The sequence below is a fragment of the Salmo salar genome, chromosome ssa06 (genome assembly GCF_905237065.1).
Source record: "Salmo salar chromosome ssa06, Ssal_v3.1, whole genome shotgun sequence".
Classification (NCBI taxonomy): domain Eukaryota; kingdom Metazoa; phylum Chordata; class Actinopteri; order Salmoniformes; family Salmonidae; genus Salmo; species Salmo salar.
In genome coordinates this window covers 26,143,182-26,163,570 of record NC_059447.1, presented here as the reverse complement: position 1 = coordinate 26,163,570, position 20,389 = coordinate 26,143,182, and the positions used below count along the sequence as shown (strand labels likewise).

General features: G+C 39.9%; 1 protein-coding gene, 1 long non-coding RNA gene and 1 gene segment (V, D, J or C); 2 read left to right on the top strand and 1 right to left on the bottom strand.

Moving 5' to 3' along the window:
- Positions 1-20,389, top strand: part of LOC106606764 (uncharacterized) — a 423,559-nt gene that overhangs the window by 72,744 nt on the left and 330,426 nt on the right. The gene's annotated exons all lie outside the window — the stretch shown is intronic.
- Positions 7,227-7,826, bottom strand: LOC123743407 (Ig heavy chain V region-like). The segment is given in 2 exon segments: positions 7,227-7,607; positions 7,707-7,826. Coding segments are annotated over 2 exon segments (363 nt in total).
- LOC123743412 (uncharacterized) lies at positions 18,251-18,982 on the top strand. The gene is made up of 2 exons (XR_006770181.1): positions 18,251-18,388; positions 18,499-18,982. It is a non-coding gene; the product is annotated as an uncharacterized lncRNA (long non-coding RNA).

Here is a 20,389-nt window from a genome sequence, read left to right as displayed (position 1 = left end):
CAATATAGTTTCTAAAACTGTTTGAATGGTGTCTGTGAGTATAACAGAACTCATATGGCAGGCCAAAACCTGAGAAGATTCCATGCAGGAAGTGCCCTGTCTGACCATTTGTTGTCCTTCTGTTACATCTCTATCGAAATTACAGCATCTGTGCTGTAACGTGACACTTTCTAAGGCTTCCATTGGCTCTCTAAAGCCGCCAGAAAGTGGAATGGGGTGTCTGCTGTCTCTGGGCAAATTATAGGAGCAGAGTTTGTAAGTGGTCAGCCTGGGGACAGTGAGAATGGAGATGCGCAGTCACGAGAACTCGCCATGTTTTTCTTTCAGTCTTTGAATGAATACAACGTTGCCCGGTTGGAATATTATCGCTATTTTATGAGAAAAATAGCATAAAAATTTATTTTAAACAGCGTTTGACATGCTTCGAAGTACGGTAATGGAATATTTTGAAATTCTTTGTCACGAAATGCGCTTGCGCGTTACCCTTCGGATAGTGACCTGAACGCACAAACAAAACGGAGGTATTTGGATATAACTATGGATTATTTGGAACCAAAACAACATTTGTTGTTGAAGTATAAGTCCTGGGAGTGCATTCTGACGAAGAACAGCAAAGGTAATCCAATTTTTCTAATATTAATTCTGAGTTTAGGTGACTCCGAAGATGGCGGATGTCAAAATAGCTAGCCGTGATGGCCGAGCTATGTACTCAGAATATTGCAAAATGTGCTTTCGCCGAAAAGCTATTTTAAAATTGGACATAGCGATTGCATAAAGGAGTTCTGTATCTATAATTCTTAAAATAATTGTTATGTATTTTGTCAACGTTTATCATGAGTAATTTAGTAAATTCACCGGAAGTTTTCGGTGGGTATGATGGTTCTGAACATCACATGCTAATGTAAAAAGCTGTTTTTTGATATAAATATGAACTTGATTGAACAAAACATGCATGTATTGTATAACATAATGTCCTAGGAGTGTCATCTGATGAAGATCATCAAAGGTTACTGCTGCATTTAGCTGTGGTTTGGGTTTATGTGACATATATGCTTGCTTTGAAAATGGCTGTGTGATTATTTGTGGCTAGATTAACGAGAGTCTTATCTTTAAAATGGTGTAAAATAGTTGATTGTTTTTAAAATTGAATTTTGGTATTTTGGTTGGTTTTGTATTTTGCGCCGTGCGATGCCATTGGCTGTTGGCTAGGGGTTCCGCAGGCGGAACGGGGTTCCGCTAGCGGAACGTCTGTCCTCAACAGGTTAATAACCTTGGGCACCATGGAAGAGTTAGTTTATATAAAGCGGCTATCTCCAAATCCACTCTTAATCATCTAATTGGACTGTATTATACATATGTTCAAAATCTTGCCAAAATGACCTGTAGGGCGTTCCTAATGTGCGGTGTTTTGATTAGGATGCTATCCTAAGTTGATAACTACATGATAAGTCTACAGCTGCAAGGTACCAGTTTTGGGCAGTCTATAGGGATGACCTATGGACTTCTGGGGAGAAACTGGTGAGTACAGTAGCTGTAGGGTCAAAGGCCTCAGGGTAAATCTTCCATTTTTCCCAGGCTGGCGTTTTGCTCGGACCCTTAAGTGATCCTAGCATAAATCCTAATTGGATGTTCCGTTGTATATGTGCGTTTATGCTTACACAAGTGCACATGTCAAGGGAAGAAAACCAAGTATACTGGCAGACTACAACTTGTTCAGAATGAGCTTGATGTAATCAGGTAATTTTCAGGTCAATGCCTGGAGGTTAGTTAGAATTGGTGTCGAGGGAGTCTGTAGTATTTTTACTACTTCTCACTGTATCTTCCACTATTGTAGTCGTGATAGGCATGAATAAGTATATTTCATAGGTATGTTATCCACGGAGGAGCTAACCTCACGACGGAAGTACACTATAAGCACTGGACCAGTCGTACGCGGTGTGATCATGGTTCATGACTTCTAATAACTTTCCTGTGTTTTTTCATCAGAAATTATTACTTATGGGTACCTTCATGTGTGTGTAAAATATTATTGTTCTCAAATGTTTAACTGATTGACTTTAGATGTGTATGAATTTATTTTAGCAGAACGTTATACACCCATTGTTAGGATGGAATGAAATGTTCGTATCCTATATACAGTACCAGTCAACAGTTCGGACACGCCTACTCATTCAAGGTTTTTTCTACATTTTTTGCTTTTTTCTACATTGTAGAATAGTTACCATAAAAGTGTTAAACCAATCAAAATATATTTTAAATTTGAGATCCTTCAAATTATCCACACTTTGCCTTGATGAGAGATTTGCATTATCATAACCAGTATCATGAGGTCAAACATTTTCATCTGGATCTTTGCAACTAGCTAACCGCAATCCCGGGTGACTACTCCTAGCTAGCGTTTCCATCCCGGAGCAAGCACCAATTAGCCTGAAGCTAGCCCGGCTAGGGCTCCTGGGCCACGACCGAAGCCCACTCCTGGGCTACAATACCCGGATCCCTTCTACTGCCGGTACGGGGCACGGAACCTCACCGATCCTCTATGACTGGAATACCGACATAATCTGCCCGAAGATTCTAACAGGCCCCTCAGGTGCGAAGTCCGCTGAAGGCCCATTCTGCTAACCGGCCTGCTAGCTACCTAGAGCTACTTGGAACCCTACTAATTCCACGACTGGTCTATCAACGTCACCGCACGAAGAGGCAAAAACGGACTTACTTCCATCGCAACGTCCCCCAAAGGCCTTGCTATCCCCGGTCTGCTAACTACTACCTTGCTTGCCCCGGTCTGCTTGCTAGCCTCTGTCTGCTAACTGCTAGCTTGTTGGCCCCAGCCTACTATCTGCTAGCTTGTTAGCACCAGCCTGCTAACCTGTTATGGCTAGGGGGCAGTATTTTCACGGCTGGATAAAAAACGTACCCGATTTAATCTGGTTACTACTCCTGCCCAGTAACTAGAATATGCATATAAATATTGGCTTTGGATAGAAAACACTCCAAAGTTTCTAAAACTGTTTGAATGGTGTCTGTGAGTATAACAGAACTCAAATGGCAGGTCAAAACCTGAGAGATTCCTTTACAGGAAGTGGCCTGTCTGACCATTTCTTGAACTTCTTTGCCATCTCTATCTTTTACAAAGGATCTCTGCTCTAACGTGACACTTCCTACGTCTTCCATGGGCGCTCAGATCCCGGGAAAAACCTGAATGTCGTCATCCCAGCCCCAGGCTGAAACACATTATCGCCTTTCTCAAGTGGCCGATCAAGGGACTGTGGGCTTAGGCGCGTGCCCTGGCCGCCCCCGTCTTTGTGATTTTTCCTCTGTTTGCCGAAAAGGAGATTCCCGGTCGGAATATTATCGCTTTTTTACGAGATAAATTGCATAAAAATTGATTTTAAACAGCGGTTGACATGCTTCGAAGTACGGTAATGGAATATTTAGAATTTTTTGTCACGAATTGCGCAACGTGCGCGACCCTGATTTACCATTTCGGATAGTGTCTGGGACGCACGAACAAAATGCCGCTATTCGGATATAACGATGGATTATTTTGGACCAAACCAACATTTGTTATTGAAGTAGCAGTCCTGGGAGTGCATTCTGACGAAGACAACAAAAGGTAATCAAACTTTTATAATAGTAAATCTGATTTTGGTGAAGGCTAAACTTGCCGGGTGTCTAAATAGCTAGCCCGTGATGGCTGGGCTGTGTACTTAGAATATTGCAAAATGTGCCTTCACCAAAAAGCTGTTTTAAAATCGGACATATCGAGTGCATAGAGGAGTTCTGTATCTATAATTCTTAAAATAATTGTTATGCTTGTTGTGAACGTTTATCGTGAGTAATTTAGTAAATTGTTAGCAAATTCCCCGGAAGTTTGCGGGGGGTATGCTAGTTCTGAACGTCACATGCTAATGTAAAAAGCTGTTTTTTGATATAAATATGAACTTGATTGAACAAAACATGCATGTATTGTATAACATAATGTCCTAGGGTTGTCATCTGAGGAAGATCATAAAAGTTTTGTGCTGCATTTAGCTGTCTTCTGGGTTTTTGTGACATTATATGCTAGCTTGAAAAATGGGTGTCTGATTATTTCTGGCTTGGTACTCTGCTGACATAATCTAATGTTTTGCTTTCGTTGTAAAGCCTTTTTGAAATCGGACAGTGTGGTTAGATAAAGGAGAGTCTTATCTTTAAAATGCTGTGAAATAGTCATATGTTTGAAAAATTGAAGTTTTTGTATTTTTGAGGAGTTTGTATTTCGCGCCACGCCCATCATTGGATGTTGGAGCAGGTGTTCCGCTAGCGGAACGTCTAGATGTAAGATTAATATTAATGAACTCTGTGTGTCTCCTCAGCTGACCGTTTATGACCCATTGTCTAACAGACCAGCCATGCCTGTTTTAGCCCACTAGGCCACATTACTCTACCAATTCTTTGTGATGATAATTACTGTTTGTATACTTTCTGTGAATTACTTAGTTTAGTAAATAAATGATTTTAAGACAATTGATGTATGGATGACTCTTAGTAAAGGCTGGGTTCATGCAGATACAACAATTTACGACGTTTGGAATGAGACTGGACGCGAGGTAAAATACACCATTTAAACCAGAAGATAATCGGCCTATACTATAATAGAATATAATATATAATGTTATAATATAGGAAAGTTATATTAGGAAAATTATAACTTTGTAATCTGAATATTTTCCTTGGTGCCCCGATCTCCTAGTTAATTACAATTAAACGATTTGATCGCGTGATAATAATTACATAATGCTGCACAATGCATTCCATAACAGATAATTGTATTATTATGATAAATAATATGTTCTACTCAACATGTCACTGTTGTACTAGTAATTTATGTACTTCTGCATTAATCCTAAATCTCAGACTTTGATTCAAATCAATTTCCCTCTCTGTATATAAAAAGAGTCTCTCTTTCACTCAGTTGGAGGAAATAAGTATTGTTCCCATCAGTTAAGTGAAAATAAGTGTTCATTCAGTATTGTTGTAATTGTCATCATTACAAAAAAAAATAAAAAATGAATCGGCCGATTAATCGGCATCGGCTTTTTTGGGACCTCCAATAATCGATATCGGTATCGGCGTTGAAAAATCATAATCGGTCGACCTCTACATTGAACAATGAGTCCTTAACATCACCTGGGCTGTAGTGTAGTGGGTCAAGAGTTTCAAGTTCCTTGATATCCACATCACCAACGAACTATCATGGTCCAAACACACCAAGACGGTCATAAAGCGGGCAAGACAACATCTTGTCCCGCTCAGCAGACTGAAAGGATTTGGCATGGGTCCCCAGATAATCAAGAAGTTCAATAGCTGCACCATCGAGAACATCCTGACCGGTTGCACCACCACCTGGGTGGGGGAGGGGGAGGGGGGGGGGCGTTGCATTGTTGTATTATATCTATAACTGGACACAACCTTTGCCATCTGAAAACTCAGAGACCCTCTATTTGTTATATGTTTTATGTAAAGGGGGGATATGAAACAATACATTAAAGTATTACTACTTGTGTTGGATGAAACATATTTAAGACACTTAAGCAGAGCGTTCATCAGTATTGGTCTTTATTTTAATCATATGGAGAGAGAGTGCCCCCTGTTGGTGCATCAACAACACTAGCACCATGTTTTTAACCTCTTACATCTAGACGTTCCGCTAGCGGAACACCTGCTTCAATATCCAATGATAGGCGTGGCGCGAATTACAAATTCCACAAAAATACAAAAACTTCAATTTTTCAAACATATGACTATTTCACAGCATTTTAAAGACAAGACTCTCCTTTATCTAACCACACTGTCCGATTTCAAAAAGGCTTTACAGCGAAAGCAAAACATTAGATTATGTCAGCAGAGTACCCAGCCAGAAATAATCAGACACCCATTTTTCAAGCGAGCATATAATGTCACAAAAACCCAGAAGACAGCTAAATGCAGCACTAAACTTTGATGATCTTCATCAGATGACACACCTAGGACATTATGTTATACAATACATGCATGTTTTGTTCAATCAAGTTCATATTTATATCAAAAACCAGCTTTTTACATTAGCATGTGACGTTCAGAACTAGCATACCCCCCGCAAACTTCCGGGGTATTTACTAACAATTTACTAAATTACTCACGATAAACGTTCACAAAAAGCATAACAATTATTTTAAGAATTATAGATACAGAACTCCTCTATGCACTCGATATATCCGATTTTAAAATAGCTTTTTGGTGAAAGCACATTTTGCAATATTCTAAGTACATAGCCCAGCCATCACGGGCTAGCTATTTAGACACCCGGCAAGTTTAGCCTTCACCAAAATCAGATTTACTATTACAAGAATGTTATTACCTTTGTTGTCTTCGTCAGAATGCACTCCCAGGACTGCTACTTCAATAACAAATGTTGGTTTGGTCCCAAATAATCCATCGTTATATCCGAATAGCGGCGTTTTCTTCGTGCGTTCCAGAAACTATCCGAAATGGTATATCAGGGTCGAGCGCATGGCGCAATTCGTGACAAAAAAATTCTAAATATTCCATTACCGTACTTCGAAGCATGTCAACCGCTGTTTAAAATCAATTTTTATGCAATTTATCTCGTAAAAAAGCGATAATATTCCGACCGGGAATCTCCTTTTCGGCAAACAGAGGAAAAATCACAAAGACGGGGGCGGCCAGGGCACGCTTCTAAGCCCACAGTCCCTTGATCGGCCACTTGAGAAAGGCGATAATGTGTTTCAGCCTGGGGCTGGGATGACGACATTATGTTTTTTCCCGGGCTCTGAGAGCCTATGGAAGACGTAGGAAGTGTCACGTTAGAGCAGAGATCCTTTGTAATTGAATGAGATGGCAAAGAAGTTCAAGAAATGGTCAGACAGGCCACTTCCTGTAAAGGAATCTCTCAGGTTTTGACCTGCCATTTGAGTTCTGTTATACTCACAGACACCATTCAAACAGTTTTAGAAACTTTGGAGTGTTTTCTATCCAAAGCCAATAATTATATGCATATTCTAGTTACTGGGCAGGAGTAGTAACCAGATTAAATCGGGTACGTTTTTTATCCAGCCGTGAAAATACTGCCCCCTAGCCATAACAGGTTAACAGGTGTATCATTGTGTTATTATTTGATACATCATTAGAATTGTTCCTCATGTGTCCCCTTGTCATGGTCTACTGGTCATACCATACGTGTGTCTTTGTGTTTGCGCACGTCCTTCCTTTCTCAACCAGATGGTTTTTGTACAGCTATTCTCATTAGTTTAACCATAGTGAATCTCTAGCACAGTAATACACTGCAGAGTCCTCTGACTTCAACTGGCTCATGTGGAGATAGAAATTAGTGCTGTCCTTTGATGCAGTGAATCGGCCCTGTACTACAGGGGCATTGCTCTTGTAAGTGTCAGAATAATAGTAAATTATCCATTCAAGTCCTTTTCCAGGTGCTTGGCGGATCCAGTGCATATAACTGCTGCTTAGAGTGATTCCACTACAGGCACATGTGAGTTTGAGGGATCCCCCAGGGGTCCCCTGGACTGTCTGTTCAGCCTGTGTGAGTACGACCTGACAGTGGACACCTGAGGAGGGAGAGGAATGACAGGTCAGATCAATCAAGGAGTCACATCAGTATCACAGCAACACAAGTTATACTGATCAGACTACAGTCAGGAACTCACAGGAGGCAGCTGCCAGCATCAGCAGTAGAGATGCAGGGAACATGGTTTGTGTTGAAGCTGAACAGGTGGGAGCTGCTCTTCTCTACTCCCCAGGACTCAGAGGAACGCACTGGGACTCTCAGATACAGAAAGGTTTTCATATAGTGGGAGGTAGAGGGATAGAAAGGAAGAAGGGCTAGGTGAAATTTGCGTAAGGTGAGGATATTTATAGTTAATGAAAATATCAGTGGGGGGAAAAAATATGTAATAACTGTGCAAGCTATTTAAAGCTCTAATATGTTATCCTTGTAAAAAGCCAGACTTAAACTGGAGTATAATGTTAGGCAGGACTGTGATACAATGAGCTTTACACTCTGCCAATATTTTTGTTTCACAACCCATTAGTGTTAATTGTCTCCACTCATTAAAGTTTTAATCATTCATATGATAAAGGTGGCCAATACCGAACAAGAAGATCTAAGCTCTGTACTATCAAAAAGATACAAAGTATTATGATATAAATAATATATATTATTGTTTCATATATCTTTTTATATCATATTTCTTTGTACAGAGCTTTGATCTTCATGAATGAGTTCATTGATTGTTTGATAGACATCAATTAGAATACCATCAAGTCATCTCAAGAGTATAATTGGCAAACAACTCAGATATACATTTCCAGCACAGCCTCTGATGGGCTTGTATTTGTTTACATATTTGATGAGGAGAAGCATCTCTGTTCTATTTAATTGAGTACGTCCCTATCATAAGTTACAATGACTCCCTGGAGGATGGGTGTTTGTACAGCTCTGGCCATGGTTTGTATTACTGCTGTTTCTTCAGTCTGGAAGTTGTTCCCTTGTGGAAACACTGTACAGTTTTCATAACTAGAACTGATCTTGCTGTTCAGTGAATCTACAGTGGAAGTACTACTAGTGCATGTATAACCAACATGCTCCAAACCTTTTCCTTCAGCTTGTCGTATCCAGTGAAGACAGTAAGAATATATAGAAAACTCAGAGAATTTGCAGGAGATGCTGAAAGACTCTCCTGGTTTTATAACCACTGGATCAGACTGGATGAGTTCAGTATCACAGTAGACACCTATATGGAGAAACACACATCAATACACAGCTTTGGCAGTTTTCATCTGAAATTAGATTTCAGAGAAATTAATGGGAATATCAGTAGAAACAAATGTATTTTATAACTGTGCAAACTGTAAATACTACGTGTTGTCCATGTAAAAAGCCAGACTTCTATTGGATTATAATGTTAGGCAGGACTGTGGACTCCTGAGGAGGGAGAGTAATGACAGGTCAGATCAATCAAGGAGTCACATCAGTATCACAGCAACACAAGTTATGCTGACCAGACTGCAATCAGGAACTCACAGGGGCAGCTGCCAGAAGCAGCAGCAGAGACGCCGGGAACATGGTTTGTATTGAAGCTTAACTGGTGGGAGCTGGTCCTCTCTACTCTCCAGGACTCAGAGGGACATACTATGACACACACATAGAGCCATTTGAAAGGAAACACATTGAAGTTTGTAGAAATGTGAAAGGAATGTAGGAGAATATAACACAATAGATCTGGTAAAAGATAATACAAAGAAAAAAAAAAACATTCTTTTGTATTTTTTGTACCATCATCTTTGAAATACAAGAGAAAGGCCATAATGTATTATTCCAGCCTACGTGCAATTTAGATTTTGGCCACTAGATGGCATCAGTGTATGTGCAAATGTTTAGACTGATCCAATGAACCATTGCATTTCTGTTCAATATGTTGTATCAAGACAGCCCAAATGCGACTAATGTTCAAAACTGTGCACTCTCCTCAAACAATAGCATGGTATTCTTTCACTGTAACAGGTACTGTAAATTGGCCAGTGCAGTTAGATAAAAAATAATTTAAGCTTTCTGCCAATATCAGATACAGTTGAAGTCGGAAGTTTACATACACTTTGGTTGGAGTCATTAAAATATTAACTTCTTGTTAATCCAGCCGCTTTGACAGATTTCAAAAAGTCTTTACGGCGAAAGCCTACCATGCGATTATCTGAGGACAGCGACCCGCTTACAAAAGCATTTAAAACATTTTCCAACAATGCAGAGGAGTCACGAAAGTCAGAAATAGTGATAAAATTAATCACTTACCTTTGAAGATCTTCATCTGGTTGCAATCACAAGGGTCCCAGCTACACAACAAATGGTCATTTTGTTCGATAAAGTCCCTCTTTATATCCCAAAACTCTGTTTTGTTGGCGCGTTTTGTTCAGTAATCCACTGGCTCAAAGGCGTGCAGACGAATGCATCCTAATAGTACTGGTAAAGTTCATCGAAACATGTCAAACGATGTTTATAACTAATCCTCAGGTTGTCAATTATCTAAATAATCGATAATATTTCAACCGAACAATAGCGTATTCAATAAAAAGAAAAATGAACGAAGAGCGCGCACACGGTCATGCAGTACTGCATGATTTCCCAGTCCCCTGACAGAGAGGTCTCATTCTTCTTCATTTTTCAGAAAACAAGCCTGAAACTATGTCTAAAGACTGTTGACATCTAGTGGAAGCCATAGGAACTGCAATCTGGGTGCTAACCCCTTATATGGTTGATAGGCTTTCAATTTAAAACCACTCACATAAAAATAAATCCCACTTCCTGGATGGATTTTCCTCGGGTTTTCGCCTGCCATATCAGTTCCGCTATACTCACAGACATTATTTTAACAGTTTTAGAAACAATGCTACCAAGTATATGCCTATCCTAGCTTCTGGGCCTGAGTAACAGGCAGTTTACTTTGGGCACATCAGTCATCCAAAATTCCGACCAAAAACCAGTGAGCCAAAGAAGTTAAACCATTCATAATGGTGCTGACTAAATAACAGCTATTTTAATACATTTTCCCATTCACTGTGTTGGTGGTGCTTATAAAATGTATCATAGCTTAGCAGAGCCCACTCTTGAAATGTTACAGTTGAAGTCAGAAGTTTACATACACTTAGGTTGGAGTCATTACAACTCGTTTTTCAACCACTCCACAAATTTCTTGTAAACAAACTATAGTTTTGGCAAGTCGGTTAGGAAATCTACTTTGTGCATGACACAAGTAATTTTTCCAACAATTGTTTACAGACAGGTTATTTCACTTATAATTCACTGTATCACAATTCCAGTGGGTCAGAAGTTTACATACAATAAGTTGACTGTGCCTTTAATTAGGGTCAGGCGTCCCGCTAGCAACCCACCCCGACAACATCCGGTGAAATTGCAGAGCACCAAATTCAAAATACAGAAATACTCATAATAAACATTCATAAAAAAACACGTGTTAACCTCTATGGGCTAGGTGGGACGCTAGCGTGCCACCCGTGGTGCACTCCATCAACAGCAGGTGCATTTCAAGAGCGGCAAATTTGAATCCAAATAAATGTCAAAATTCAAATTTTTCAAACATACAACTATTTTACACCCTTTGAAAGATAAACATCTCCTTAATCTAACCACGTTTTACGATTTCAAAAAGGTTTTACGGCGAAAGCATAAATTTAGAGTATGTTAGGACAGTACATTTACAAGAGTTGTGTGTAATGTTTTGTCAATTCAAAGACAGGGTCACCAAAACCATAAAACCAGCTAAAATGATGCACTAACCTTTTACAATCTCCATCAGATGACACTCCTAGGACATTATGTTAGACAATGCATGCATTTTTAGTTCTATCAAGTTCATATTTATATCCAAAAACAGCGTTTTACTATGGCATTGATGTTGAGGAAATCGTTTCCCTCCAATAACCGGCAGTCAAGTCAGCGTCACAAATTAAATAATTAAAATTAGAAAACATTGGTAAAATATTATATTGTCATTTAAAGAATTATAGATTTACATCTCTTGAACGCAATCAACTTGCCAGATTTAAAAATAACCTTACTGGGAAATCACACTTTGCAATAATCTGAGCACTGCGCCCAGAAAAATACGCGTTGCGATACAGACTAGACGTCATGTTGGGGAGATCTAAAATCGAAAATACTATGTAAATAATCCATTACCTTTGATTCTCTTCATCAGATGTCACTTCCAGGTATCACAGGTCCATAACGAATGTAGTTTTGTTCAAAAAAGCTCATCATTTATGTCCAAAAATCTCCGTCTTGTTAGCACATGATCTAAGCCAGCCGGACTTCTCGTCATGAACGAGGGGAAAAAATATATTTACGTTCGTTCAAACATGTCAAACGTTGTATAGCATAAATCATTAGGGCCTTTTTTAACCAGAACATGAATAATATTCAAGGTGGACGAATGCATACTCTTTTATAACGTATTGGAACGAGGGTACCCAACATGAACTCGCGCGCCAGGTGTCTAATGGGCCATCATCGTTCCATGGCTCTTGTTCGGTCAGATCTCCCTCCAGAAGACTCAAAACACTTTGTAAAGGCTGGTGACATCTAGTGGAAGCAATAGGAAGTGCCAAAATATTCCTCAGCCCCTGTGTTTTTCAATGGGATAGGTTTAAAGGTAATACAACACATCAGGTATCCACTTCCTGTCAGAAAATGTCTCAGGGTTTTGCCTGCCAAATGAGTTCTGTTATACTCACAGACACCATTCAAACAGTTTTAGAAAATGTAGGGTGTTTTCTATCCATATGTAATAAGTATATTCATATTCTAGTTACTGGGTAGGAGTGGTAACCAGATTAAATCGGGTATGTTTTTTTATCCAGCCGTGTCAATACTGCCCCCTAGCCCTAACATTAACATCGGCTTAAATATGAACTTCTTGTTAATAGTTATTTCCTTTCCCAGGTGTACAGAGTTATGAGCTCTCTCAGCCAGCATCTATGACTGTCCTGCCAGGTCAACCACTGAACATCTACTGTAAGGTCTCTTATTATGTTACTAACACTTGGATAGCTTGGATCTGACAACCTGCAGGGAAAACACTGGAGTGGATTGGAAATGTATATTCTGGAGACACAGAATACAAGGATTCACTGAAGAACAAGTTCAGCCTCTCAGTAGACTAGCAGTTATACTGTGTTTTTAAAAGGGCAGAACCTTCAGACTGAAGACACAGCTATGTATTATTGTGCCTACCCTCACAGTGATACAAACCAGCACCATAGCTGTATAAAAACCCATTCTCTGGGATACAATATAGAATATGGAAGCTGAAGATTAGATATAACGCTCCTCAGTTCCAATCATTTTATTGAAAAATAAATGTTTTATCCATAAAATACTCAATGAGAATGTCTGAAATGTTTCAACATTATGTATGACAAGCTGTTCATCTTCCCGGGCCAAAAGATGTTGCCATGACAACACAGGTCATCACTGCCACGACTGGAAGTCATTCCTTACTGATCCAAAATGTAAATATGTACAATGCCTTCGGAAAGTATTCTGACCCTTTGACGTTTTCTACATTTTGTTAGGTTACGGCCTTATTCTAAAATTGATAAAATATTATTTTCCCTCATCAATCTACATACAATACCCCATAATTACAAAGCAAAACCAGGTTTTTAGACTTTTCTGCTAATTTCTTAAAAATAAAAAATGGAAATATAAGGTTTACATAATTATTAGACACTTTACTCAGTAATTTGTTGAAGCACCTTTGACAGCGATTACAGACTCGAGTCTTCTTGGGTATGACGCTACAAGCTTGAGTTTCTCCCATTCTTCACTGCAGATCCTCTCAAGCTCTGTCAGGTTGGATGGGGAGTGTTGCTGCACAACTATCTTCAGGTCACTTCAGAGATATTCAATCAGGTTCAAGTCCGGGCTCTGGCTGGGCTACTCAAGGACACTCAGAGACTCGTCCCGAAGCCAATCCTGCGTTGTCTTGGCTGTATGCTTAGGTTTGGTGCCAGGAAAACAGAGATGGGAGAACCTTGTAGAGGTTTGTAGAGCTCTATCAGAGGGACCATCGGATTCTTGGTCACCTTCCTGACCAAGGCCCTTCTCCTCCGATTGCTAAGTTTGGCCAGGTGGCAAGCTCTATGAAGAATCTTGGTGGTTCCAAACTTCTTCCACTGTGTTCTAGGGGACCTGCAATGATGCAGACATTTGTTGGTACCCTTCCCCAGATCTGTGCCTTGACACAATCCTATCTCGGAGCTCTATGGACAATTACTTCGACCTCACGGCTTGGTTTTTGCTCTGACATGCACTATCAACTGTGGGACCATATATCTGTTAAAGGTCCCCAAAACACACATATCCCTGCGTCACTCCTCTTTTCAGTTTGCTGCAGCTAGCGACTGGAACAAGCTGCAACAAACACTCAAACTGGACAGTTTTATCTCAATCTCTTCATTCAAAGACTCAATCATGGTGTCACGACTCCCGCCGAAGTCGGCCCCTCTCCTTGTTCGGGCGGCGTTCGGCGGTCGACGTCACCGGCTTACTAGTTGCCACCGATCGATGTTTCACTGTTCGTTTGGTTTTGTCTTTATTGTGTACACCTGTTTTTGATATTCCCTAATTATGTTCATTATTTAAACCTCTGCATTTCCTGTTTGTCTTGTCGGTGATTGTTTGCTGTTTTGTGTGGTCGGAGGTGTTTCTCAGCAATATGTATTTTCCGAGGAGAAGATTTATTGATTTTTCAAGTAAACACGTTCGTTTACATTGATCCCTGTGTCCTGCGCCTGACTCCTCTACTTCTCCTAAAGATAATCATTACAGACAGTTGTGGCTGCTTTGTATGATGTATTGTTGTCTCTACCTTCTTGACCTTTGTACTGTTGACTGTGCCCAATAATGTTTGTACCATGTTTTTGTGCTGCTACCATGTTATGTTGCTACCATGTTGTTATCATGTTGTGTTACCACCATGCTGTGTTGTCATGTGTTGTTGTCTTAGGTCTCGCTTTATGTAGCGTTGTGTCTCTCTTGTTGTGATGTGTGTTTTGTCCTATATTTATATTGTATACATTTTTTTATTTTTTAAATCCCAGGCCCCCGTCCCCGCAGGCCTTTTGCCTTTTGGTAGGCCGTCATTGTAAATAAGAATTTGTTCTTAACTGACTTGCCTAGTTAAATAAAGGTTAAATAAATAAACAAATCAAATAAAAATATATCCTCTCCTTATGCAAATTTCAAATAGCCCCTCTTCCTTTAACTCCTTCTACCTCCTCCTTATATAAAAACCTCTCTGTATCTGAGAGTCCTAGTACGTCCCTCTGAGTCCTGGAGAGTTGAGAAGAGCAGCTCCCACCAGTTCAGCTTCAACACAAACCATGTTCCCTGCATCTCTGCTGCTGCTTTTGTTAGCTGCTTCCTGTGAGTCTCTTTTTTAAAATGATTTATGGTGAATACATTTACTAATTGAGTTTAGATACTGTTTTAACAACATCTGTGATTTCTTTCAACAGCTGTTCATGGTCAGACACTGACTGAGTCTGGACCAGTAGTTAAAAAGCCTGGAGAATCCCACAAACTGACCTGTACAGCCTCTGGGTTCACATTCAGTATCTACTACATGGCTTGGATCAGACAGGCTCCTGGGAAAGGACTGGAGTTGGTTGCTTATATAGGCACATCTAGTAGTCCAATCTCTTACTCCCAGTCAGTCCAGGGTAGATTCACCATCTCCAGAGATGACTCCAGCAGTAAGCTGTACCTACAGATGAACAGCCTGAAGAGTGAGGACACAGCAGTGTATTACTGTGCTAGAGAGTCACAGTGGTTAAACTAATGGGAGAAGCCATACAAAAAGCACTTCCCCATTCAACACAGTCAACCTCATTTTTTTTTTAATTAATGATTTAATAGCAAAATGTTCACAAGCACCCCTGTACATGTGTTTTTAAAATAATAACTTGATAAATATAATATACAGTACCATTAGCAATAACAAGAAAACAATGTTTATCCATTCCAGTTTCATCTCCCATAACTGTAGTGTTAAAAACGGACAGATTATCACATCATTTCCCCCCATTTTGCACTGATATTCCCAGTCCTTTATACCTGATTGTCATTATTCAAATGTAATCTTAACCCTGTCTCTCCCTCTTCCTTATATACACAGGCTCTATATATGTGTGTCATAATACATCCCTCTGAGTCCTGGAGAGTAGAGAAGAGCAGCTCCCACCATTGTGCCTGTCCCCACAAACCATGTTCCCTGCATCTCTGCTGCTGGCAGCTGTTGTCTGTGAGTGTCTATATTGGGACAGGCACAATAAGGAAAATTGGATGAGACTTTAATGTCATGCAAAAATCATGTTACTTGGATTTTTAATATTGTTCATTATTTCCTTTCAACAGGTGTACAGAGTTATGAACTCACTCAGCCAGCCTCTATGACTGTTCAGCCAGGTCAACCACTGACCATCTCCTGTAAGGTCTCATATTCTGTTACTAGCTTTTATACAGCTTGGATCCGACAACCTGCAGGGAAAACACTGGAGTGGATTGGATATAACGAAAGTGGTGGAAGCATAGCTTATAATTATGAACTGAAAAACAAGTTCAGCACCACCAGCAACACTTCCAGTAACATGTTGTTTTAAAAGGACAGAGTCTGCATACTGAAGCTATCTATTATTGTGCTCGCCTCCACAATGATACAAACCAGCACCAGACCTGTACTAAAACTCACTGCTCCCTGAACAGTTAAAGTTATATATATATATATGGGGGTGATCTAAGTCTGAATGTAAACTCAAACCTCCCTTGATCTAATTACTCTACAATATTTACAATTTCTAAAGACTGTTGACATCTAGTGGAAGCCACAGGAACTGCAATCTGGGCCGTAATAAATCAGGTTTCCCATAGAAAAGCATTGGATGGATTGTGCTTGTGGTTTCGCCTCGGGGTTTCGCCTGCCAAATCAGTTCTGTTATACTCACAGACATTATTTTAACAGTTTTAGAAACTTTAGAGGGTTTTCTATCCAATACTACCATATGCATATCCTAGCTTCTGGGCCTGAGTAACAGGCAGTTTACTTTTACTTTTAACAGTTTAAAATCACATTACATAATTTCACAAATAGTTTAATCTTTACTCATTCATTTTATACAATAATTAGATGCAAACCTCATAACGGAGGCTCCTGTATAAACAGAGTTATGGTAATATGGCTGTATTGTCTTTCATGAGGTCACAAACATGACACAAAACGGACCGGGTCGTAGCTGGCTTCTCCACCGACCGTTTACACATTCTCCAAAACATGGATATTGTTCCGTTCTCAAGTTCTGTAATGTAGAAGAAGTTCCTTTGTTCTGTCTATGTGTCTCTTTCTGCATTGCCAGGAGGAGAGAGTCTCCTCTAGGAATTTACGTCCTGAGATAACAGAACCTGGGTGTAGGGGAGAGAGAGAGGGGGAAGCTACTCGCTATACCCAAAGAGGGCCACGTCATGACAACATTGTGTTAGTCATTTGTTTTCCCATTGTGTTTGTCAGTTGTTTTGCTGTTGTGTTAGTCAGTTGTTTTCCCATTGTGTTAGTCAGTTGTTTTGCTATTGTGTTTGTCAGTTGTTTTACTACTGTGTTAGTCAGTTATTTTGCCTTTATGTTAGTCAGTTCTTTTGCCATTGTGTTTGTCAGTTGTTTACTATTGTGTTAGTTGATTTTCTATTGTGCTAGTCAGTTGTTTTCCCATTGTATTAGTCAGTTGTTTTTCCATTGTGCTTGTCAGTTGTTTTACTGACTTGCACATATGCTGGGTTTAGAAGCAGCTATTGGAATGCTTGAATCAGACAGGCTCCTGGGAAAGGTTGCTACCATTCGTGATTCCAGCAGTTACATCTACTACTCCCAGTCTGTTCAGGATAGGTTCACCTTTTCCAGAGACAACAGCAAGCAACAGGTGTATCTCCAGATGAACAATCTGAAGACTGAAGACTCTGCTGTGTATTATTGTGCCAGAGACCCAGTGATACAGGAGTCTGCAGCACTGTATAAAAACTGATCAACACTTCCCTTACTGTGAGAGTCTGTGAGACAATTCTGTGCTCCAGTCTCTGTCTACATCAATCCTATGGCCCCATAAACACTATAGGAAAGAATAATTCTCTAAATTTTAAACATAATTACTCAAAACGCGTAAAACATGATGTCATCTTTGTAAGATAAATGTATGAATATCCTATTGAAACTTTAACTGAAAACTTTAAAGCCATTCAGTCAGTTGACAATAGGAAATAACTAACATTATCAATAATAAATGCAGTCACTTAGTAAAATGAATTATCAATCTCTAGAAGCTAAAAACATTTTGGACTATTTGGTCATGTTTTTCAATATGGTGATCTTATTTAAATGAAACCAGATGTCAAATTTCATCAAACAATTCATACAATATTGAATACATGTACCATGAAGGTCATTAATGTTAAACAGTAATAGAACAAATATAGATCTTCGGGGATCCTAATGGATGCTGTTATCCTGTGCTGTTCTGAGAAACAATGCTGACATTATCAACTGTCAAAGAACATCTCCGTCTCAGTCTCTATTTAAACCTCTAGTGGGCGGTCTATGCAAAGACGTCCTTCCTTTCACCCCTTTATAATCAGATGCTCAGCTCTGGCCTTCTCATCATAGGCAACGTGGACTGAAATTACAGCAAGCCCTGCACTAACCTGACTATCACTGAACAATGGAACTGATGACTGTCTGGAGTTTAGTTGTCATGGTAATGTCCATACACAGTAAGTAAAACAATACATTGTGACTGAAGGATGTCTGAGTATCATAGTTAAACTCAAAATGTGTGTAAATACCACATCTTCAAGAGTGTTGACATGTTTTTATATTGCAGGTGTTTGTTGTGATATCAGACTGGATCAGTCACCTTCTCAGGTGAAAATACCTGGACATTCTGTTAAAGTGTCCTGTATAATCTCTGGTTATTCAATGACTAGCAATAACATTCACTGGATAAGGCAGAAACCAGGGAAAGGACTTGAGTGGATTGGGAGAATGTACACTGGTTCAGGAACAGATGTTATCTATGCAGACTCCCTGAAAGGCCAGTTCACTCTGACTGAGGACGTCTCCACAAGCACCCAGTTCTTAGAGGCCAAGAGTCTGATATCAGAGGACTCTGCTGTTTATTATTGTGCTCGATAGACACACTGACTGAAGCTGGTGAAGAAGCTGTACAAAAACCTCTAACAACATGGCCAGCTGGTGTACTACTTCCTCTCTTTGTGTCACACTAGAATAATACTGAGTTTCATTACTGTAAAGAATACAACAACAATATCACAAAGCACTACAAAATAAAAGACTCCAGCCTCTAACATTCCAACTCCTGCCCTGTCTGGTCAAGCCTTCTAGTTGTCTCACATGAACTGCTACTGATTATAGATCTGTAACTTTGTTTTTACTTTCAAAAGATGGTTATGTGTACTTAAAAGCTTTTCTTCAAATTTAAAATACTCTATTTTTATCAACAGGTGTTCAGAGTCAGATGTTGACTGGGTCTGGACCTGTAGTTAAAAAGCCTGAAGAACCAATCAAACGGACCTGTACAGCCTTTGATTTAGACATTCAGTAGCTACTAGATGGCTTGGATCAGACAGGCTCCTGGAAAAGGACTGGAGTGGGTTGCCATTATAAGATTTAATAGTGCTGAAATCTACTACTCCAAGTCAGTTCAGGGCCGGTTCACCATCTCCAGATACACCTGTTTCATGCTATTGTATCTCTAGATGAACAGTCTGAAGACCGCTGTTTAATATTGTGCCAGAGAGACAGGAGGCCGCAGGGCTGTACAACAACTGATCAAGCACTTCTCTCTCTGGCAGAGTCAAATGGGACGTGAGACAGACAAACTGAGGATCCAGCATAAATTCCAAGTTGATTCAAAGCATATCATTCCTCATTGTAATGAACACGATGGAAGACAGAGAGCTGGTTTCAAGTGCAGGGCGCAGCAGGTGTTTATTGCAAAGGACCACAAGAGGAGGCAGGTAGCTGGGTCCAGGGGCAGGCAGAAGGTCATCCACAGGGTGTCCAAAAGGGCAACAGTACAGGCAGGGAAAAGGCTAGTAACGTAGTCTGGAAGATCAGGCAATAGGTAGATAACAGGAAATCCAATAGCTAAAGTACAGGCAGAGAATAGGCAAAAGGCGCCGTTAGTGAGGCAGGGAAAAACTATCATACACGGGAGGAGTCAATCACGGGAAACTCAGCTAGACATGTGTCACAAAACAAACAATACCTCACAGTGATGGAGTGCAAAGAACTGAATTAAATAGTGTGTGATAATGACATACAGGTGTGTGACTGGTGATTAGAATTCAGGTGATTGGGATCTGGAGCGTGAGCTGCGTTCAGGGGATCTAGGTGTTTTAGAGTGTGAGCTGGAAAGTGAGCTGCGTTCAGGGGATCTACGTGTTTGAGGGTGTGAGTTGGAAGCAGACGTTACACTCATCAAGGTCAATGCAGCTTAATCCACTCCTCTGGCCATTTTGATCAGTATATATAATCTTCATTACATTCACCTGTATAAAAGCCTAATACAATTAAGAGTTTGGATTCCTGGTAGGTATTAATGAATGTCCTCATTGAGCATAATTAAATATAGACGAAGAATTGTGATAACAGACTTTTACTTTTAACTAAAAATATGAATTGTCCAAGTATATGCTGTATCTTTGGGGGATACCAATAGTTCAATTCTCACCATCTGTGCCTTTTGTGCA